Source organism: Pyrgilauda ruficollis, unplaced genomic scaffold, assembly GCF_017590135.1.
Source record: "Pyrgilauda ruficollis isolate IOZ18807 unplaced genomic scaffold, ASM1759013v1 scaffold2, whole genome shotgun sequence".
Taxonomy (NCBI): Eukaryota; Metazoa; Chordata; class Aves; order Passeriformes; family Passeridae; genus Pyrgilauda; species Pyrgilauda ruficollis.
Window position 1 is genome coordinate 29229251 of NW_024519206.1, and position 24582 is coordinate 29253832.

The 24582-nt window shown below is 37.1% G+C and overlaps 1 protein-coding gene across 1 annotated transcript in view; it reads right to left on the reverse strand.

Moving 5' to 3' along the window:
• Positions 1-24145, reverse strand: part of CNTNAP2 (contactin associated protein 2) — a 1012072-nt gene extending 987927 nt beyond the window's left edge. Inside the window, exon 1 of the mRNA XM_041466404.1 lies at positions 23511-24145. Within this exon, the coding sequence (XP_041322338.1) occupies positions 23511-23607 (97 nt within the window). The 5' untranslated portion in view covers positions 23608-24145. The remainder of the gene's footprint in view (positions 1-23510) is intronic.
• Positions 24146-24582: the final 437 nt, after the last annotated feature.

Sequence of the window (24582 nt, forward strand, 5' to 3'; positions counted from 1 at the left end):
CCTCCAGGTACTTTTCTGTATTCTTTCCTCCAAGATCAGAGCTCATATTTTCAGAGTCTAAGCACATTATATGTGCTTCACAGGCAGAAATAATGTGAAATGGGATTTTTAAGAAGGCAAATGCTCCATGAAAACCACCACTTGGTCAGTTTACTCTCTACAAGTGCACAATAATTTTAAAGGCACAAAAGATCAGAACAGAAAATTAATAATTACATCATGATTGCAACAATGATGATCATTAGAGAGAACAGTAATGGATGCCTAGGAAATGTGTGAATCAAGTCTGATTTTTATGCCCTTGCTTTCCCTCATAATAATATGAAACTTATTTCCTCCAATATATTTTCACCATTTTCTGTGAAGCAAGTCGAAAACAGAAAATCAAATGGATATTCAGGTATTATTTATAAAAATAATTTCCCACAAACATACAAATTGAAAAAGTCCTCAAAACACTCATTAAATAGTTTATGTTTTTATAACACAAACATAATAGTTTTTAAAACAATTTCTTTTCTCCTTAAGTTGTATTTAAGATAAAGATCAACTTCAAAAGTCATTTTCATGAATCAGCTCCCTGAAAAATGATAGTTCATTTGCATGCTAATGCAAAAAATGCTGTGCCAATGTTTTCAATGTTTGTTTTTCTTTTTTTTTTATTTTACACCTTATAGTAGAATATTTAACATTGTGAAGCATCCATTAACTTTATGGGGAAGTATAGATAACAATGAAGATTCTTATCATTGAAAGGTTTGGGATAGAGACACATGTCCAAAGCATCTGAATCAAAATCTAGAACATATGAAGCTGACTGAAAAATACACAATAAGGTCTGGTGGTGCAACATTTTTATCTAACTCTCAGATTTAGTGGCCAAACACTTGCAGTAGTTTTATTTTTCTTCGAATTGTATAACTCTATTCCCCACATTTATACTTCAGCAGACAAAAATGCTTTTCTCCTGTAAGCTATGAATTCTTTTAAGATAGAGGAAGATGGAAGCCTCCTTTCTCTGTCTGAGAAGAGCTGATATTGACAGGAGAGTAGGGCAGCAGCATAGCAGAGCTTGTTCTTGGACCAATTTCCATAGCCCCTGGGAATGTACTGTAAAGAATTTCAGTAAACAATTATGCTTGCACAAACAGATTCAAGCTGCTATAAATCACTTCACTTCTTGTTCTTAAACAAAACTATTTAATTTACCCACTGCTTGTTTTTGACAGGCTGTGGCAGGACGAGAGAGGGAGAGACAGCTGTGCTGCAGCTTCACTGTCTTGAAAGCTTAAGAGTTTCTAATGTTTCTGTGCCAGAATCCCTGCATACTTTAGATCATAACTCTAAATAGAGTTTTTTCCCCAGAAGTTTTGTAGTAAACATGATGTATGGGTAGATGAAAAGATGGAAGAGTTGGAATTCAGTATGAGACTGGATCTTGAGATATCCATGACACATACTTATATATGTTGAGGTAAAGCAACAAACTGAAGAGGACTGAAAGTTTTACTATGGCCCAAGACATATCAGTGTATCTGCAAGGAGGGTGTGAAAAGGATGGATCTAGGCTCTTGTAAGTGGTGCCAAGCAATAGGACAAGAGGCAACAGGCAGAAAGTGATGCACTAGGAATTCCATCTGAGTATGAGGAAGAACTTTTTAACTGTGTAGATGACCCAGCAGATTTCACAGAAAGGTACTGAAGTCTCACTCATTGGAGATATTCAAGAAACATCTGGACAGAATCCTGTGCCATGTGCTCTAAGATGACCCTTCTTAAACAGGGAAGTTGTACCAGATGGCCCTCTGTGGTCCTTTCCAACCTGCCCCATTCTGTGATTCTTTGATATGTATCGAAATTCCATTACCGCTGGATTTAAATGTTTAATACCATCATTGATCCTCTAGAATCCTAGACACTGAGGAGCACAAGTCACACTGAAACTCAACAAAACATATACTTTTGTGCTATGCCTTAGATTTTACGATGTTTTACTATCATTTCTCTATAAGAGAACCGCTCTCAATAAATCTTACTTCTTGTAAAGACTAATGAACTTTTAAATAATTCATAACCCTTGAACTGAGCAAAATCAATTTTGCCTGTCAACATAATTTGAGAATGGGGAGACATTAAACCTGAATGTAACAAAATCTTGGTAGCATATAAATAAGAAATAGTAATCTGTCCTGTTTCTTAATTCCTCTCTTCTTACATTATAGCACTCTTCTTTTTCCCATCTCTCCATTTTAACATGTGCTCAGAAAGATAATTACTTCATCTCTTATGCTGCTACAGTGGCATAAGGCTTGAAACATCTAAACAATTTTCAGCTGTAGAATAAACAAATTAATTCATTTGCCCACAAAAAATAAGGAATAGAACTGATACAAATTCAACACCTAAAAGAGGATGAAACAGGGATGCGAATGTGTTTATAATACTGCTGAGGACACTGCTAGTCCTCTACTTAAACCCCACTAACAGAGTGAAGATTTAAGACTGGCATTATTTTAACCCAGTTTGTGTCGAATACATTGCAACTTTCGTTAATTTGCCATGAATTTAGTTAGAAAGTGAGTCAGTATTTACAGTTCAGTTTCAGGTGTCACAGGACTTTGCTGTCAGGCAAATGGAGCTTAAGGGAGCAAGGCAAGGTTTGTACAGATAAAGAGTTTTTTTGTATAATTTTATATGCTATATATTACTGGGAAAAAACCCAAACAAATGTATAGATACAGAGATTTTTTCTAAAATCTGGAAGAGATGCCAAAACTATCAGGATTTTAAACCTGATAATTCATTAAAATTATTTTTCAGGGTTTTACACCTCAAGAATCAGCATTTTAAATGGTTGCTCTCTGAAGAAAAACGTTTCAGCTCCTTCTTTCAGAAGGGAAATATTTCATCTCCTTCTTTCTGCTTTAGAAAGTAGAAGAAAAGCTGCTTGACAGTAGGAAAACAGGTCGTGGGGCAAAAATTATATTCTATGGCAATCTAATACAAAATGGACAGTGGGAACCAGTCCACTTGACTTACTGCCTCATACCCCTTCTGCAAATCAAGTACCTCCTTAACCCCCATGCATTCCTTTGCAGTGTGCACATAAAAAGCCTTAAATAGTGTAAGAAGGTATTATGATTAAGTAATGCATGGATTTGTTCCTTCATTCCTTATAAATGTAGGTAATTTCTTATTTACACAAGTATGCATGACTTTGCAGGTACTGCTTACTTGAGTAATGATTATTGCTTTGAGCACAATGTCTATACATTACTACTAGATCCCTAATCATGGAATGCTGTTATTCAGCTATAAATTATTATTATTACTTATATTACACACATACCAGTTAGAGTGTAGTGCAGTTTTCTTTAAGATTGATATGGTAGGTTTTTACAAAAATAGGAATGCAATGTGAGTAATATTTTATTTTAAACCTTAGAAGTGTGAAAGTGGGTCAAGTTCTGTGCCAAAATATATGTTGAAAACTGTTTTAATCATATGCTGGAATGCTGCAGAACATTGTATTCACTTCAGAAGTCAGCATCAAAACTGTGTTAGGTACATTAAATAGTGGGCACTCTGAAGTCAATTAAATGATTGCTGTAACACTCAACACTTATTCATCATGCATCCAAACTTCTCCACTGCAAAACAATTGGATGAGATTGTGAACACCTTTTAAATCAAATGTCATCTATCAACAGCAAAACTATGACAGCTGTCTATTTTGATGCTATGTTATGCATAAGAAAAAAGCAAAGTTTGTTACAATTTAAAAAGAAAAAAATTCCCAGATTGTCATCAAGTTGAACATCAACATATGGTATGGATATCAGTATGTTGAAGATAAAAATGAAGTATTAAAACAGTAGGAAAAGAACCTCTGCCTTCCCATAGAAAGTTGGAATCTCTTTGGCTACAAAGAAAAAAGTTATAGGGTACTGAGGCAGAGTTTAGGTTATTGAAATGTCCGGAGATTGAAATAAATTAATTTTTGACAAATTGTTTATCTGAAGAGAGAATTTGTATAAGAAGGGTGTGGTGATGGGAAAAGTAATTTAAAAAAACCCATTCAGATAAGATCAGCTTCCTTATTTGATTACAGAGGAATTTTAAATTAAAATACTTTCAAAGTTTATCTGATAATGTGCTATTGAAAGGCAGTGTTCTCATTTGATTTCTAGTTGATTTTTGCATGACTTTATGAGCATAAATATTATATGCTTTGGGATTGTAATAATCAGGTATAATTTAGTAGAAATATAACAAAAAGAACAAAATTCCACGATGTTCAGCAGTTAAGAGAAGTGGGAAGTAAGAAGGAGGTTGGCTTACTATGCTACTATTTTTAATTAAAATTTTCTGATCAAGAAAATAGTACAGTTGTACTCAATAAGCTTCTAATTTTCCATGCTTGTTTACTAAATGATCTGTTGAATGCAAAATAGGGGTTTGATTAATCTTCTGGCTTATTCCTTGTACAAAAACTGATCTGAAGCATAATGTTCCTCTTCTTATTTGAAAGAGAAATTTTCTTTCATATGTTTGTTCTAAAAAATAAGTATTCAAATGAAAATTAACTTCTAACTGCCTGGGGGAAAATGTTGTTTGTTGTATAAATAGCTATAAAGTCACTCCCAAAGAGAACTTTTAACACAGAATTTAAAAAAAAAAAAAAAAAAAAAAAATAAAGAACACCCAAAACTATGACTATGGCATGCTGGTATTCAGAAATGGAATGAGGATTTAATAGCCCACATATGCAGTAAAAAAATAGCCAAGATACAAACATGGGTATTTATTTGGTGACACCTTCATTTGTTTGTGCAGCAAAAACCCAGACAGTCATGGTTTAAATCCCCAACCCTCTCAGTTCAGTCTCAGTCTGGGGTTAACCTTTCCCCCCATGAATGTTAAAAAGATGGGAATAGGTGATTTCATTTACTACACATCAAGGTAAGACTATATCTGCGAAGGCATTTTTAAGTTAGCTAGTCAAATTTGTTTCTATTTCTGGTTTATTTAAATCTGGTTTATTAGGACATCCTCAGGAAAGACCACATGTAATGGTTGCTAGCCAAGAGGAAGTGGCTGGAGTTAGCTGACCTGCTTTCCCAAATGTCTGGTTTCCTTACATTTAACAATCCCCTACTTTGTATCAGTCAATGCATGCATATCCAGTCCATGATCAAATGAGTCCATCCTTAGGGTTCTGATCAGTTGTAGTATCAGCTCTGACCTTTTTGAAGGGAGATAAAAATTCCTCCTGTGTGTTTGCAACTTCCTTCTCAACTAGTGTGAGCTGGACAACTCCCTGCCAAAACTCTCACTGAAATATTTCATCCATTTTATAATCATTCCTGGAAAAGGTCCTAGGTCTGTCCTAAAGCTCTTAAAAATCAGCCTTAAAATTCCCAATTCTTTGTAACAAGGTCTTTAAGGCATCAACCTCTGCACTTGCAGAGAACAAATCTTTGGAGTTTTAAAAAAAGTCAGCTACCCTACTGCAGCTAGATCCAAGCAGGAACCTCAACAAGAAACGGGCAGCCTCTTGTGATAGGAATGAAGAATATTATGCCTGATGATTCTAACTGCAGCTCTCATGAACTGTTCCCTTGTTCCCAGAAATTGAATTAACAATGAAATTAGTAAAGTCACCCAGTGGGCTTGGATCTGCAATTGAGAAGCGGAAGGTTCATGTCTATTTCTATCTGCAAGCGAATGTCAGCAATCCATTAGGTATATCTCTTAAGTCTTTACTGATCTTATAAGCAGTCATATAATCCAGGAGCAATCTGAGTTATTCATACTGTCAACCGGGCTCCCTATGAATCATTGCATTCCCTTCAAAGTAAAAGTGGCTAATAAATTTTATCCTATTTTTTAACTGATTTCTAGATTCCTTTTTCACTGCCCAGAGGACATTTCAAGTGGACATTCTGAGTGGACTTTTATTACTCTATATACACTAACCCAGAGCTGCCTCTTCAGTCCACAGCACTGAAGCTCTGAGGCAGTTTACTGCTGTGTTGTGCTGATATATCTCCTTGCCAAGATAGTCTCCCATGTTTTGTTTTTTAAAACTTACCAAAATTTTGGAAATATAAGCGATTTTCAGAAATTATACCTAACAAAGATGCTCATAGCAAGTTAGTCATGTAGTTTATTTTTGAGTTGTATTTTGGGGGTTTTTTTAGGGTTGGGATTAAATGTGTGAGATGGTATTTCTTATTCAGACTTAGATGTTTATTAGTTTTATTTATATTATATTCTTACAAACTGTGAGTTCTACAGTACTTCAAGTTAACAAATTAAAAATTGAGCTGTATCTCTCTTTTTACAAGGCTTTTTAAGGATAAACTGTTTAATTAAGAAACTACACTTAAATTATTTTCACTTTTAACTTAATAACTAACTACTCGTGGCCTGTAATGCAGACTTTTTTATCTAATTACACAATTCCACCCAAACTCATTAAGAAGAAGGTGAAGAAGGACTAGTCTTTGCCTTAAAACTTTCATCTTGTTTTATATATATTGTTATATTTTAAAACCTTTAAATTTTACACCATGTGATATTACACACTTCTATTCAAACTACACACCCATAATCCCAGTTCTACCATTCAGTTTTGGAAGTTTTTCTATGGCTTCCGGTCAAATGCAATGTTCCCTTGAGGGTCAGTGCCTGTCAGCACAGAAAGTCTAAAATTCTCAGCAGCTAGGGTTCCAACAGTGTATCACACATAAAACTTGGCACAAAGTACAGTAATATTTGACATATGGATATATAATCTATTTCTGATGTAACAGTATGTCTGATGGTGTTAAAATCAGATTATTAAAATTATTAGAGATGCCTTTGCCCGAATTAAGGTGCAAACAAGACCATATGCCAAAGGCAATAGCACAGATTTTATTTAGCAGCAAATGTGAGGGGGAGAGGGAGAGAGAGAGCAAGACAAGGGGCAGAGGGAGTGAAAGAGAGTGAATCTATCCACAAGTGGCAGGGGGTAAGAATCCACAGAATGCAAAATCTGTTTGGTTTGTAGTCACTCAGATTCAGGTGGGAATGACCATGTACCTCCCCTCAGGCAGGGAGTTTCATGCTGGATGATGTAATATTGTGGATTGCGGGACATTTTATGAGTCTTTGACATCTGAGATGCTGCAGTTGTCTCTCAGTTGAATCAATCATGATCCTCCAGCCAAGATGAATACCTTCATCCTATGTCTCCATGTCCCCATCTCTACTCAAAGGGGAGTATTCACAGCTTAGTGATTATGTAAGAAAGGACATTGGCATAATAAGGATTGATTCCACCTTGCAGGATTTACCTCTCATCAGCCTCTTCCCTTATCTGGAAACCAAACTTCCAGTGTGACCAAAATGGGCCTAAACCATTCCTTGAACCTCTTACAAGTTGCAACACTTTGAAGAAATCTCTGGAGATTTTGTCAATTGTAACATTATTTTAAATTACAAAGATATTTACAATGCAATCCATTGCAAAACATGAATGGTTCAGTCTTTCAGTGACTGAAATGTCTTTAACTGAAGATGTACTAACAACTATTAAAAATACTGTTAGATGCATATTACTCTGCTGATTTTATGTACTGGAAGTGCAGATGCTTTAATGTACACTAGAGAGTAATTGATTTAAAGTTTTTCTGGAAAAGTTATTGGCTAGGATTTCAAATTATCTAAATATGTGTGATAGTTTCCTCTCAAAGACTCTGAGATATTCTGATACAAGATTATCATACTCTATTAAATCTTTACAGATTAACTTGCTAGTCAATAAATTTAATTGGATACTATTTTATTTTTTAAGCTCCAAAATGTTGTAAAGCCATTTGATGTCATCCAAAAAGTCACACTTAACAGTCAAGAAAAACCCCAGAAAATAACTGACAGTTCTACCTTCTATGTGCCAATCAAATCCCTTACATTTTATGGCCTAATTTGCTGCTATTTTTAATGAATAGATTTTGTGTATTCTGAAATTCACTGCTCAGTACCAATTAGATAAATTGGTATCTGTATCTCTGATTTGGGCAGAATGTAGCCTTTGGAATTCTAAACCTTTAAGAATTAATTTCTGAAGGGCTCATCCTCTCTGGAAATAAACTTGATAACTAAAATAAGTAATAATTGTTTAGGAAGATTACGCATAAGTCAATAAACTCTTAAATAACCTTGAGTAAGGTTGCTGTTGTGTGTTTATTATTGTGTCCCTAGAAGTCAATATCTGTTATTTTCATGTATTCTTTTCTACCATCCTCAGTAAGTCTATGACAGTAAGGTCTCTTATTATTTCAACCATAAAATTATTCAAGTCACAGAAATTACACTAGTTGAGGAGTTATTAATCCCAAAAAAATCAGGCGTTAGGTGTAAAGTTGTCTTGGTTTGAAATACAGGTGTCAGCTAAGGAAGCCAGGCGTTTCCCTTAGAATGGAAAATCTAAACCCTTTCCCTCCAAATTATTATAATTTCAAAATTAAGGGGCTCTCAGGCAAAGATATGAGGATAGGAATAACAGTTCTTTACTAGTATGCATGATAAAGCAAACAAACAACAACAAAAGTACAGCATTAGCACCAAACAGAGCCAGAACCCAATCCCAGCCTTCTCGGCCTTTCCCTCCGGTGCAGTTCCAGGCGCTGCTGGCTCCCGGTGGGCAGGGCAGGTGCGATGACTCCTCCGTGGCTGCAGGGGGCGCTGTGGGGCGAGGTCAGAGCGCACGCAGTAATGGCTGCTTGACCATGACGGGAAGTGAGGGAAGAGAGGCTGTGCTTCACAAACCCTGGGGCGGGGGGGTGAAGCTGATCCCAGTGTCCCATCAGGACTCTGAAGAGCTGGGACCAAGCTGGGATGGCAGGACGTTTCAGCAGGCAGGGGGTGCGAGGCTACAGGGCAGCGAAAGCTCAGAGCAGTGCCGAAGAAGCGGCAGGGGCAAGGCAGCGGTTACTTGGCTCTCTGAGCAGGGCAGGGAGAGGCGAGCTGAGGATCCAGGGCACCTGAGCAGATGGTGAAAAGTCCCTCTTTTAGTGATGTAGGTGATAATAAGGTCCCAGTTCAGTGGCTGCTCTCACAAGCAGAGGCTCACGCCATGGCAAAGAAGCAGCTCTGGGCTGGGCTCCAGTGGCAGCAGTGAATTCCCTTCCCCAGGCAGCAGCTCCACCGTGCTCCTCTGAAGCCAAGAGAGAGAGCCTGCAGTTGCCCCAGCCCTATCTTTTATCAGTGCAATTGTCGAGGTATCTCTGCCCCATGGAGAGAAACCGCCAGATAAGAGATAAGTGCAACCAGATGCCCTCCTCCCCTGAGCTTGGCCACTTCTTTTGTTTTTCTTAAGTACCCAGTTGTTAGTGTTTCCTAGCAACTTATGGGAAAAAATTCTATAAGTGAAAAGGAACAAAAGGAAGGAAACCTAAACCCCAACAGAAGTCCATTTAGCAGACTGGTTGATTATGTGTATTAAATTCAATTGAAACAAATCCAGAGCAATGCAAAGCTTCCATTTGAAGAGTAATTCTGCTGCTGAATCAGATTCCTTCTTTGAAAGTACTTGTGGTGCCTTTCTGCCAGCCAGATTTCATAAATGCCATTTAGAAATCTAAGGGAGATTTTATTGTGTAGAATGTGGCTGGATTATTTCAATATGGTTTATGAAAATATTACTGTTGCTAAAAACAAATTAGAGATCTAGCACTGAAAAATTTTACTGCTATCAGTTGTGTTATAAACACTGTTTTATGCACACCACTCTCCTTATTAAAGACATAGATAACACACAGATTTACATTTGAGGCTAATTCTTACAAATGGTTTGAATATTTATCCTATTTATATCCACAAAAAAGTAGTCCAAACATGCGATGTACAACAAAAACGGCAGAGAACTAGAGAACTTAACCAGCTCCAGGTTATCTGTCTCCTTCCACAGCCTCTGTACATTTTTCAAGGAGCTGAAGATTTTACAGAAGGAATTCCTGATTCTTGCCCTCATGGTCTCCAATCCCATCTATTATAAAACATCCCTCAGGATCTATTCACATCTTTTAGCTCTTGAGGGATCCACGTCAGATATTAGTATGGATTTGCCTGCAGGAATATACAGAAAGATGTCTGCGTTTTCCTTCTTGTTCCTCTGCCAAAATCAAAGGATAAGAATCTTCTGGAATATCACATAAGTGTTTTTATTTGAATTAGTTGAAATGTCTGCCTGGGGCAGAAGGAAGATGGAAGGTAGGAAAATAAAAACGTTTTAAGCATTAAACACCAGTGCTGAAAAATAACTATATTCCTCATTAAAACTGACACCAGAACAATTTTTCTTTGACATATATAAAGTTTGAATGTTATTAGAAGTATTTATATCTTTATATGCTGAATTACTATGATATCCTTCATAACTTTATGTTCATTTCTTTCTGTAATCAGAGTTATTAAAACAAAGCAAGGAATACACTGATTTATAAGTACAAATAACAGGCTATACTTGCAAATAATAATTTTCTTCTTGCAAAGTAGAGTATTGTCTTAGATGTGTGTATAACCATAAAATGCCAATCATACCTCTGAAATTGCAGCAAAAATTCTCAGCACTCCTCTAATCTTTATGTCTCTGTGTAAATGACACAGTGGCAATAAATTCTTTTCAGTCCTACAATCAGACGTGAAATATTTGTTGTGGTTTCTCAGAATTATGATACAATTTTGTTATAGTTCTGTTGAAAATTCGGCCTTATTTTTCTTTGTTTTAGATTTATTTCATTTCATTCAGTTACTCATGCACTTTTCATGTAGCTGCTTACTTGAAAACATGCCATCTTACAACATTTTGGGGGATGCATTCCTACATCAACACAATACAGGCTATATGATACAGAGAATCTTGAGCAATCCAAAGGGACACTGCATGTGCACCCTCATGAAGTTAAAAAAAAAAATAAAAATGGCCAAATTGATCCTGATATAGAGTTTGAGGAATATATGCAGGGACATGACTGATCTAGAAGGACTGACCTCAGTCCACTGAGTTTTGAATCTGAGTCATCTCCGAAATTTCAGTACTTACTTCCATCTCAAGATTTTTCTAGTTTGGTTCCATCTTCCTTTTCTTAGATTTAGAGAGAAGAATTGAAGAAAACTTTTAGGTCATAATTTCGAGGACAGAATTCTCACTCATTAGACTGTTTTTGATGTGTCTGGTTTTGTGATAGGCCTGTAATCTGAGTGTCCCTATTTCAGCACATCAAAATTTCTTTTCCTGGTCCTCATTGTCTGCAATTATATTTTTCAGGACTCAACAGCTGTACAAATAAGGAAAAATATTTCCTAGTGAAGTATTCAGGTAATAACAGTTATAGCTATTCCATTTCAGATTTAATATAAAACCAAAAGCAACTTCCTTTCCCAGTGAGAAGAAAAATAAAATCAACTTCTATCTCTGTACACTCTTCACAATCAACATAATGGTTTTACTGATATTTCATAAAAGGTAAATCTTCAGCAACAGAAGAGAAGTGATTTTCAAATTCTGAATATAAATATTCTCTATGACATCAAGAATTCTGAACTAACTATTCCCTATGAATATAGAAAAATACGTCACTGAAGACTGGGAGGGGTATTTCTATGAGCCTGACCTTAGTGATGTAGCAAATTGTTAAATTAATAATTCAGAGAATCCCTAAAATCCAAATGAATTTTCTCTTCTTATTTGAAGCAATACTAAGGACCAGAACAGAACAGGTCAGAAAATATCATATTACTCCTTTCTACCTGAAACCAGAAGCCATGTTGCTCTAGCCTCTCCAAGGCCATGTAATCTGCTGCTGTATAGCCTTCCTAGAGGACAGATTTAGATTTGATATAAGGAACCTTATTTTAGCAAGGCAGGATAACCTCCAGCAGTCCCTTTCAAACTCAACCATTCTGTGATTGTGTAAAGCAGAATTTAACAAATACATTAAATTATGCACAAAAATATATAAGGTTTAATTTGTCTGCGCACAGAAATCATAAGAACTATTTTTAGAAAAAAGAACCAAAATCACAGGTGTGGGTGTTGGGTTTTGTGTTTTGGGGTTTTTTTAAGAAATGAGAGAGGAGTTGAGGAGCAAAAGGAGCCATACCAAAAGACTGCTACATATAAGTGATGAATTTGCCAATCACGCAGAAAAGACAAAAACATACAGTGTTAGGAAAATGAACAAGACTGCATAGTTAGATCCCAAAGTGGCAACAAAACAATTTACATTCTAATAAAAGCTGACAAAGATGTTAAACAGAGGTTAACAAGGTTAGGCAGTTTCAACCAGCAGGGCAAGCTGTAACTGAGAAGGTCTCTGGTGATTATTGCTGATTTCCAATAATCCTTAAAACAACAAGGAAATTCCAGAAGGCTGAAAGAAACTGTGAAGTGCAAATACTGAAAAAGATGACCTGCACAAGCCACTCCAACTAATATTGCTGCTAGACAAAATAATAAAACCTGATTAACAAAAATTTAAATGATGTAAATGCAATTGCTGAAAATCAACATAGTTTTTTTAAAAAGTAGATCTTATTCCGAAGGCTTCTTTTTTTTTTTTTTCCTGAAAATTAGAAATTGGATCACAAGAAATTTGCAGATATATGCATTTATGTCTGTTTCTGCATAAATTGCAATAATATGTATTTTGAATTCTGAAGGCACTTGAATGACAGTCTACACTATTTTAATCAAGATTCAAAATTATTGTAAATGTGGCACTCTCAATATCTCAAAATGTAATTGTAACAAAGAAAATGAGTGGTTTCTAGTGAGAACTAGTGGAAGTCTGATTTTCAGTCCTTCATTGCTTAACATCTTTATTATTTGAACTGCAGAAAAATGCATAGTCGTTGAAGCTGAAGATGACTTGAAGTTTCCATGTCAAAAGCTTGGGACAACTAAGCCAGCAGGTAAAAGGAAGCATTAGGCATTTCAATGTGACCATGTCTGAAGTCATGAACTTAGGGTAAAGAACATAGCTCCAGACCAGGACATTTAATGCCAGAAGGAAATGTGTGAAAACCCTGACAGGTATGTGACTTTGGAAAGGAAGACAAAGAAACTGTACCCCTCTGATAAATGAGACAGAGCATCTGATGACAGCTGATATGGAGAAGTCTGATGTACTCAGCAACATTTTTCCTCAAATTTTCCCTGCCAGCTCAACTTCCCACATCTCTCAAGCCCCTGAATATAAAGGCAGGGACTCCATTGTGGGAGCAGACCAGATTCAAGGCCAGCTGAGGAACCTGAACATAGACAAGTCTATGGAAGCTGAAAAAATGCATCCCAGGGTCCTGAGAGAACTGGCAGATATAAGTAGTTCTCTCTCACTTCTGAAAAGTCATGACAGTCAAGCAAAAGCCCCAATGTCTGGAAAAGGGGAAACATTGCACCCATTTATATAATGTGTAAAATAGATACTCTGAGAACTGTCAACCAGTCAGCTTCTGTGCCTAGGAAGGTCATGAAAACAGATTCTCCTAGAAACTATGCCAAAGAGTATGAATGACAAGGAGGTATATTAGGGAAAGTAGACTTGGTGTCATGAAGGGCAAATCATATGTGACAGGCCTGGTGGCCTTCTACAAAGGAGTGACTCTATTGGTAGATAAGGGAAGAGCTTCTGATGAATCTACCTGGCCAATGACATAGTCTACACAACACCCTTGTCTCTAAACTGGAGAAGTATGATTTAATGCATGAATTTTTAGATGGATAGGGATTGACTGAACAGCCATGCCCAAAGAGTCAATGGCTCAAAGTCCAAATGGAGATCCAAATGGAGATGAGTGTTTTCCTTCAGAGAGAGAACTTTCCTTTCCTTTTCCTATTAGAACAAGTACAGTTAAATGTCTTTATTAATGACCTAGACCATGGGGTTGAGTGTACCCTTAGCAAGTTTGGGGAACAAAACCAAGCTGAGTGGTGCTGTTGATATGACTGAGGGAAAGGACACCATCCAAAGAGATGTGGACAGGCTTGAGGAGTGGTCTCATGAACCTCATGAAATTCAGCAAATCCAAGTGTAAGGTCCATCACCTGGGTTGGGGCAATCCCCAGAAGCAATACAAACTGGGGGATGAATGGATTGAAAGCAAGGAAGGGCTTGGGGATGTTGGCAGATGAAAATTTATGTAAGAGCCAGCAATGTACAGTTGCAGCTGAGAAAGACAGTAGGATCCTGGAATGCATAAAAAGCAGCATGGCCAGCAGGTCATGGGAGGTCACACTGCCCCTTTACCCTGCTGTCCTTAGACCTCATATGGAGCACTGAGTCCAGCTCTGGGGCCACTCTCAGTCCAGTTCAACAGAAGAAAGGCATTGACATGTTGGAGTTTATTGACATGAGGGCCAAGGAAATAGTCAGAGGGCTTCTCCCTTTCATGAAGAGAAGCTGAGAGGGTTGGCATGGTTTATCTTGGAAAAAAAGGCTCCAGGCAAACCTTATATAGCAGCCTTTCCATACTTAAAAGGTGCCCACAAGAAAGATTAAAAAAATACTTTTTACCAAAGCATGTACTGATAGCATGAGAAGAACATTTTTAAACTAAAGAGGGTAGATTTAGATTACTCAAAAGCTATGAATCCTGGAATAGACTGCCCAGAGAAGCTGCAAATATCCCATCCCTGGAAGTGTTTAGAATCAAGTTGAACAGGGCATTGAGGAATCTGGTTTGATGAAATATGTCCCTGCCTGTGGGGTGGGGTTGGACTAGATGATCTTTAAAGGTCAGTTCCAACCCAAACCATTCCCTGATTGGGAATTGATTTTATGATCTGTTGTCCTGGCATGACTTTATGATGCATGTATCCCCAATTGTCTGTTCTGTTTATGGTGGTTATTAAGTTCTGCACCCTTAAAACTAGATCTGAGAGTGAAGCGGGGAGAAGGAGAAGCAGTGGAATGTCTGAGGTGGCTGTTTTCAAAATATAAAGGTAAGAGTTTCATCTTTCTCTTCTCTGAGACTGTGTTGTCTACAGCACGGACGGACAGTGGAAGAGAGCTCTCTTTTGCTTTTAGTTAGTTTTTAGCTAGCTGAGGGAGTGAAGTTCCCTGGACTGTGGTTTTTCTTTTTCTTGAGGCTGTTCAAACCTGCTCTGGACTGAAAACTTAGAAAAGCACCAGCAGCTCACACCTGTGGCCTACTGGGGCCTGGGATGTGGCATTTTCCAGCCCCAGAGGGACTAATAAGAGACTGAGCAAGCTGAGCTACACCCCATGACAAGGACTTTCTGAATTTTGCCATCTCTTCAGAGCAGTGAGAGGTTTTATTGTTTAATATTATTAATTTTTTATGCCTGTGAATACTTTGCTAACAAGCAAATAGTCAAGTTTTTTTCACTTTTCTCCAAGGAAATATTTTCCTGAAACTGTAGGGGGAGAGGCTTCTTGAATCTACTTTCTAGAGGGGCTCCTTTGGAAGTTTCCTCCCAAATTTGCCCTAAACCAGGACATCTGTGAGGCAGAAAAAGTAGTAATACAATCAACCATATCACTGTAGCTGGGTTGGATCCTTTTTGGCCTTCTAAGATACGAATATGTAGATTTGGAAGCATAATTCACTCACAGAATTCCTCTGACACAGTTTTTTCCATATGAATAAAACCTGTGCACTGTACTGACCTAAACTCTAAAATTGCATTTTATGAATAATTAAAAACAGAATTAATAAAAACATTCCTTATAGTGATATTCTAATAATTGTGTTTTGAAAAAATAAATTCTAACTTCATTCATAATATCTGATTATCTGATTTAACAGGCCAGGATTATGGCACAGCAATTAAGCAGTGAAGGAATTTCAATTGAGTTATTACCTGTGTACCTAGCTTTCACAAACAGATGAATTAATCAGGAATCAATGAAGACAATCTCCCTTAGTTTCAGGCTCAGCAAATTACTCAAAACAGTGATGAATCAATGAGAATCCAAGAGAAGCTAGTGGAGTCAGTTTATTGCTGGAGGAAAGGGTAGGGAGAGGACAGAGAGTAGGGAGTAAGATGATTAATAAAATCAGAAAGGAGGCATGTGAGAAATGGCAAATTAATTAGGAGCAGGAGCAAACGGGTGTGTGACCATGTGATGTATATTTTTTGGAAAAGGGTTGGAACAGTAAAGAATACCGTCTCTTATCTAGAGGGAATTCTGCTATCATTTCTAACAGCTTGGCTGTACCAGGGAAGAAGCAGATAGGACATTCATCATATAACTGACAGTATGCCCACTAGCATAACTTTTTGGATGTAAAACCAAAGGAAAGAACATTATAGAATACAGCTTGCTGAAGCTTGGGAGCATGTATCCAGCAGAGCCTGCCCTGTACAGGATATGCTTCTGACTCCATTTCTCACAGAAGCTTACTCTTTTCCTAATGCAATGCTAATGCTATGGGCAGGGCAAGACAGAGCATATTCCACTTTAATTGCATTTCAAAGTGTGTTCCAAGAACTTTACACCAATGATACTTAAAACCAGTGATATGGTATGAAATGGTAGGAAAACCTTAAATATGTTGAGGTTGCCTTTCCTGCTGTGTTTTATACCATTGCATTAGGCCCTTAGACAATAATTCTTCCTTTTCTTTTCTGGCAAACCTTCCATCACAGGCTTTCTGCTGCCCCTTATGGAAATGGACCCTTGCAGTCTCCTCAGCTCATCTGCTGATATTCTGTAGTACCTCCCTATAAATTCCAGGTTTTCATTGGGTTCTCAGTAAATACCAGTTAAAGTATACAAGATGATTAAGCAATCAATAAGAGACATTTTTATCAATATTTAGGTGATTTAAGAAACCCAGACAGTGACACCCCTCTAGACTTGATGCAAAACAAAAAAACCTTATTTTTTTAGTCAGATTATTCCTACATTGTAGAAACAGAAAGCAGAAATGTAGCATGTATATAGCTGACTTCCTTGGGCAAAGGCTACAAAATACTAAATGACATAGCAGTTTTACAAAATCAAACAGAATGTTTATGTTTATGTTTAAACAGTCATTAAATTTCTACAAGAAAAATTACTTTCCCTTTAAGCTGATACTTAAATATTCTAGATGCAAATAATAAATGTTCATTCAAAAACATCACATTTGTTTGTGGGATGGAAAATCCTTTGGCTAGAACAGTTCAAATGCTTTCTGACTTCTAGAAAGTACTTTTAGCTGCTTATTTTATTTACACATTGAAAGCTGTAACCCAACTTGAGCTTTTACCAATGCAAATGCAAAACTGGCAACAAAGTTCCTAGCTATGTTGAGTCGATTTTAGTCACTGATTTATTTAAAACATTTTTGGAGTACATACACAGCTTAAAATAAAATATTTGATAAATATTTCAAGTGGTGGTAAATATTAACATCAAGTAACGAACTGCATGTGTAAATAAGTTTCCCAGTCCCTCAATGGACTTAGCATGACTGCTAGCTTAAGTTAAATGTCTGAAAGAACCATATCTCCACCAGGAGATCGTAAAGTCAAAAAATCTCTAGACTTTTTTAGGCAGAGGAAAGAGGTAAATGTGAATGTCAATATCCTTTTCTGGTCTGAATTATCTGCTGTTCAACCTTAAAGACCCAATCGGAAAAGGCTGGCTACTACTACAGTGAATGAATACTGAGACCATTTCTGAGGTAGGAAAGGTCTCAGCTTTGTAAAGCTGCTTTAAAATTGCAGAACTGTCAAAACCAAGTGCCCAGGTTCTTTGTAAATGTTAAGCACAGGACTTGGGAATTCTTTTATTATATCTAAATTGTCTTCAAAGTTGGAAATGCAAGTGGCTCAAAAGAATTGATTACTGATTACTGCAATTTTCTACTTCACCAAATTTAGAGATTTAACATGTTCTGCAATTAGCTGGTAGTCTTGGATTATCTACCTATGCAATGCCAATTAAGTTACTGGATAAATGAAGTGCAATACAGGTAAAATCAATGTTCATTCAAAGTCTGAAGAATCTTTTTAATAATTTCTAGTATTTCATACCAATGGACTGAATCATGAACTCATGACAAAAAACATAACTACACTGTTCCTAACATCTGTGGCACAACTTCCATTTCCTTCAGTGCAAGAAGGCTCAAGGTAGTGGACTGCTCTTTTTATTCTACAAGTCTTCCTGATCTTTTAAAGAAGGATCTCATTTCTATGTGGATTTTGGAAATAATGCTATAATTTTAAATGATTTAAAATTGTTAAGACTAAAGAATTTGCAAAGTCACTTATCATCTCATCTGATGAAGACTCCTGTTGCTTCTCTAACAGTTTCTAGTTGAAGTTTCCTATTTGACTGGATCACATTTGCAAGTCCATGTGCTTTTGTAAGATGAGCATGACAGCTATTCAGAACATAGACATGCATAGGGGAAGACCTCAAAATTTAACCAGTTATCCTATATTAACCTATGAGTCAGATCATGCAGAGTGAGATCAGCTTTTGAAAATCTAGAAAAAAGAAAATGCAGAAACTCCCCCATGGTTTGTGCATAATATCTTATTGTCCCAAACATTAAAACTACTACAGTCTTAAAAACTCCTAAACAGTAAACATGATATCTGACAATTTTAGAGACTGAGAGATCCAAGTTAAAAGCCCTGAAGAACTTCTATAGGAAAATCTACTGTCTGTAACAGATCCATTGCAACGTGAGTTATTCAAGAAGAGGTACAGTATGATAAGGTACAGTATGATGTCTAATGCATTATATGTACGTAATTTCCTATCACAACTGAAGCAACTGAAATAGTCTCCTGTGTTAAAAGTACCTGAATAAACTGAGGAAAAAAAAAAAAAAAAAAAAAAAAAACATATTTCTCATCAAAAGAAACAACCAATGTTCAGAAACAAGTTTTCAATTTGAAGTCTTTAACTTCACCTTCAAACTTTCTTTCAGACTGGACTACTTATTAAAGAACTTTTCATGCCTTATTTCATATTATTGCACCAGAATTAAAAAAAAAATAAAATAAACTAAACACACAAGCAAAGCAAAAACAGCCCAAGCAAAAGACAGTTTTTAAAACAGTAGTTCAATGGCATTTACAATTGATTCAATGCCCACTGACACCAAACTTTGAATCAGACTTGCTCTATCTAGATGACTGTCTGCAATTAGGTTTTGTGCAATGTTGCATACACAAAAGTTAAAGACTCTTGGAAACTTTGGATTTTCAGCACTGACACAGACTGTAGCTGCTGCCACCAATTTTGAAAAAAGAGCAGACTATTTGATACTGTTTCATTCATTCACATATAAGTTAACATATTGCTCAAGAAAAAGCCAATTTATTTAAAGAGTCATGATGAGTAACTCAATGCAATGTTGTTAAATAATAACAGTAACTCAGTAACTCAGTGCAATGTTTTTAAAACTGTCACTTGTCTGTTGAATGTGAATTTTATTATATGGTGATGAAAACCACCTAAATCATAATACAACTATACTATGATGGACGTAAATTTTGTTCTAATTTCTAGCTAAAATGTTCTAAAAGAACAAAAGAGAAATCATATGTTTAATGTTATGAAATTCCATGAACTTAAAAGAGAGGTAGGACCTCAAATTAAAAGTTTAGTATATTTTTTAAGTGCTTTGACTCCAAAGGTAAGAGAAATTGGTTTGGTATACTTGAAACTAAATTCTGTGAGACCCCTGTGTTAACCTCAAGACAACAGGACCTAAACCAATAAATGTTAATCAGTTACTATATAGGAAAAAAAAAATTGAATTGATCAGATTTCCAAAAATATCATTATGTCTGTGACATTATCTGGAAGAGAAGTATTCCCCAAGTGTACATCTGATAGAATATATGACACCTCATATGCCAAACATGGGCGTACAACTTTCACTGGACCAGATTGCTCAGAGCTCCATCCAACTTGGCCTCTTAAAAAGGACTTTCTTGTACAATGCCTTGCTCTTTCAAAAGGTACATTACTCCTTTTCAATACTTTTCCCAGGAAAATCTGGGTGCCATGAAGTCAAAGGTAAAAGCTGTATATTTTTTCTTTTATGTATCTTAATGATTTACTATACATGCCCCCCTTTTGATTTCTGCACCAAGTTTTGTAAAATGGGCTCAAACTTCAACTTGAGCAGTGGTATGGGACATACTACAAAAGTATGATAGGTATCAAAACGAGAAGTTTTAGTATTTCTGTGCTCATCAGGTTTGCATTGCGTAAAAACAGATACAACGAAAAAACCCAAAAAACCCTAGCTGTGAAAGATAATTACTTGCAAAATAAAGTCCTTTCAGAGAGAAGGAGACAATCCTATAATTAATACCTTTAACATTTTATTAAGTAACAAAGTTGCTGCTTTTTGTATTTGGGATTTTTATTGGAATACAAATGAGAGTTAGTCTACCCATATTCATATTCTTATCATTCCATCTTCGCTACATAAAGGACTACAAAGCACTAAATTTGTATTTTCTGTGTTACTTTTTATCTTGTGATGACCTCTCCTGGTTGAGCTGTTCATTAGCCTTGTTTCCAGAAGGGTGTTTTCATCCTTCCATGCTTATTTAAAAAAAAAATAAAATTGCAGGAATATGAAGAATTTATTGCCAGGGTATGAAAAAATGACCACAAATAGAATTGCTAGTAAGATCTGAGCATTAATGTGTGTGATAATGTATCACAGTGTATGTTTATTATACCAGAGGATGGGCTTTCAACACCCACTTCATCTCGAGATAAAACTAAGTGAGATTAAAAGCTTTCAACATGATCACTTCTGAATCAGTACTACTGAGAGATTCCAATTTAACTAGAGATAGATTTACTTTGCAAGCACTTGAGATGCAGCATATTCACATAAGCAATGTCCAGTTCTATTCTTTCTGAAAACTGTATCTTTTTCTATGCCAGTACAAGCAGATGGTGAGAAAATACTGAACAGCGAGCTCATATATAGGGATTTGTAATGCACTGTACACCATAAGACTTGCACACTTCCTAAAAATACTGTAAAGAATAAATTTGATGTTGTTAATTACTTCAAAGCCAAAACATAAAGTAACAATGGAGGAGAAAATGAAATAGTGGTTGGAAATAAGTTTTACATCAAAGTTGCATTTCACACAGTTTTTAATCATTTCAGAAGTATTCTGAATATAAGGTTCAAAACTGACAGAGGGAAAAAAAAAAGAAAGAAGAAGAAAAAAAGAAAAAGGACGATGAAAACTAGATATATCATCTTGTCAACAGAGAACAAAATTCTCCAATCCCATTCACAAAATTCTCCAATCCCAATCAGTTGCAGACAAAGTTACAAACAACCCCAGAAAATAGAGCACAGTGACAAAATACAGTACAGTGACTGTTTGTATAGCAAAGCATGCAACAGAATAACCAGCAAAGTGGTGCACCAAAACAGTGTGACACAGCACTAGAGTTGGTACTGTGGCACCAGCTCCCAAGCATCCATAAGCCTTTACAAGAATCTTCAACATGTGCTGCAAAGTGAACAATCCTTTTGTAAGTTTAAGGCTGACGTGTACTTCTAGCTGTATTTATGTTTCCAGTAAACAAATTCAGTTCCATTTCACTTTAAGAAGTGAGTCAGAAATTAAATGAAATGCCTCTCACTACATAAGGAGTATAATGTATAAGCTCTTGGTAGGTGAATTAATATAAAGAAATTTTTGAATAGCTAATCATCAAGATGGGAATGTATATGACTAAACTGTAATTAAGATTATATATATCCTCCATTCCTGGAATTTCTGGGTACAGTGATGTTACTACAACCATTAACTTCTCAACAAACTTCTTTCAAAAGTTAAAGATTTGTTTGTTGGGAAATCAATAACCCACTGTAGGTAATTTTCTAGTTATACTACAGCCATTAGTTGCTGAGTGACAAAAACAAACAAAAAAGCTACAAAACCCTCTTAGAGAAAAGCAGGGACTTTGTTTTTGAAGAACAGATTTCTGACAACCTAAATCAAGGATCCTGTCCCCCACACATTCCTATTATGCAGAGTCCGAGAGATGATCATGAAGAAATAATATTTCTAAGAAAAATTATATAGCTGGTCAAAACTAAGAAGTAAATGTCAGGATCAATACTTCTCCTAATTCAAAGGCAGAAAAACAACTGAACATTCTGCAGCCTCTGAGACCCAGATAACAATGCAGGCACTGCTATGTATATTTGTTGACACACAAACAAATATGCAAGTGCAAGTAAATCCTGGAATAACACTCGTTTTTCAATAGGTATTAGATGATAACAGATAGAAACCCACTAAGAAAGCATAGCAGTGATCCAATTCCCTAATCATTGCATTGTTCATTCCAGCCCCCAAGGAGACAATTACACAAATAAATAAATAGAGTGATCTACATAGATGTCTATGCAGTATATACATTACATTATATGCATTTCCCTTCTTGGTCAGTAGCATCAACCCCCATTCACATGCATGCAATCCCAGCACATCTATCCATAACATTTCAGGACACTTCCTTCCTCTATAAACAGCCGATCAAGCCAGCAGTATGATGATGATACTATAAAAATGCACTGTTTCATTTCAGCATGTATTTAAAAAATACTTGGCAATTGGCAAATGTTTTACATAGTCTGAAGAGAAACAACTAAATACTTAATACTGACATCTACTTGCAAAATGTTTTGCTCAAAACTACAGCTCAGTGTAATGTTAAAAATTTGATCTAATATCCACTGAAATCAATGCATATGCTGTCATTTTTATACTGATAGCAGAATCTGATTTTGTGCAGGTGCTCTACACTCCTGTAGTCTGAAGTTCAGCATTTCAGCAGATGTTTGATCATTTTTCTACTATTTCTGCCTCACTAGGAGGGCAATTGATGGTCTCCTCTAAAATACCTTTGCTCGTTCTATTATGGGCAGCAAAACTTTGCTCTAAAGAAAAGCTGTCCTGGCTCAGTTCCCTCTCATCAACTCACAATCACTCTTTCCCCTTCAAATGAGACAGAATTTCCTCTTGCTGCCCCTGGATAAAACACTAGTTATGGAAACTGCTCACATCCCCTCTTTTCCCTCACAAAACTGTGGAAGTGAAGTACTTCCAAATGCAAATTGCATCCCTTCCGAGGAAGATGGGAAAACCAAACCAAACCAAACCAAACCGACCAGCCAAACAAAAACTATCCCCAAACTTTGAACAGCTTCTGATTTCTTTCCCCCTCTGACTCCATTGCAGAGCCGAGATTATATCACAGAGCAGGTCTCTTTCAACTTTCCACACCAGCTACCACTGAAATCACCAAGGAAGATCTGATGGGGAGCACTGCAAACAGTATCAGACCTCAGTGCACACATACGCATACAAAGAAAAATCAAACACAATATTCATCAGCAAAGGAAAAATAATCAACCTCGCAGAGTTGTGAGAATTTTCCTCTGGCTTATTTCAGAGCTGAAATTGTGCATGTTTCTTAGAAAAGGGTACTTACGAGATGCAGGCAGAGCGGTCCTGGCTCTGCAGCTAATGCTGATGAAAATCCAGAGGAAGAGAGCTGCCCTGCAGCCAGCTCGGGTAACCACAACCATCCTTCACTTCCTGGCTCCCTGTACTCCAAATGCCAGCCGCAGAAGACCTGCTTGTCTCCACTTTGGCCCCCTTCGCTCTCTCTCCTTCTCTTTCTCGGAGGAGGTGTCGAGGAGGTAAAGGGGGCAGGGCTTTACCTTGGGGTAGAAGCCAAACCCCCTCTTCGTCTGCTATCTTTGGGTTTGCAGCAGCAGGATAAGTCCCGGTACTTTTCTTTCCCTTATTTTTCTCTGTTTGTGCGTGTTTGTTGCTGTGCCTCCTTCTCAGAGAAAGGGGGAAAGAAAAAAAAAGAAAGAAAGAAAAAAAAAAAGCCACGAAGTATCAAATAACAAGGATTGTAGAGTAGAAAAATAAATAATAATTTAAAAAAAGAAGATCAATCCCCCAAAAGACGTGGGAGGAGGGAGGAAAAAGGGAGATGGAGATGAAGGGAAGGAAGAAAGGCGAATAAAGCAGTTGGTGCTGCTAATGCTGCTGTTGATGCTACCACTGCAGCTGAGCCCTTCTTCCTGTACAGAGGAGCGCTGCTGAGAGAAGCTTGCAATAACCTCCCAGCTCAGATATATATACACAGTGTACACGCACACACAGCCGGGCAGCCAAACACACACTCACACAGAAGCAGGGAGAGGGGAGGGAGGGAGACAGAGACACTCCCGCAGAACAGAAGCAGGCTCAGAGCCTCGCTCCTCATGCATTTATCATCTTCCAGCAGGAGGAAACGCTGCCACTAGCAGCAGCAACCTTCCCCCTCCAAAAAAAAAAAAAAAAAAAAAGACAGGAGATGGGAAAATCCTCTCCCCTGCGCTCCCCTCCCCTTCCCTTCGCTTCCTCCAGCTCCTCCTTCTTCCTCTGCGCCCCTCGGGCCTCCAGGACCCCGATCGTCCTCTCTTGCCTGGCTCAGATGCAGAGCCGGGGGACGGCGGCGGGGATCGCGGCCAGGGCTGGGGCGGAGCGGGGCGGGAGCCAGTGCAGGG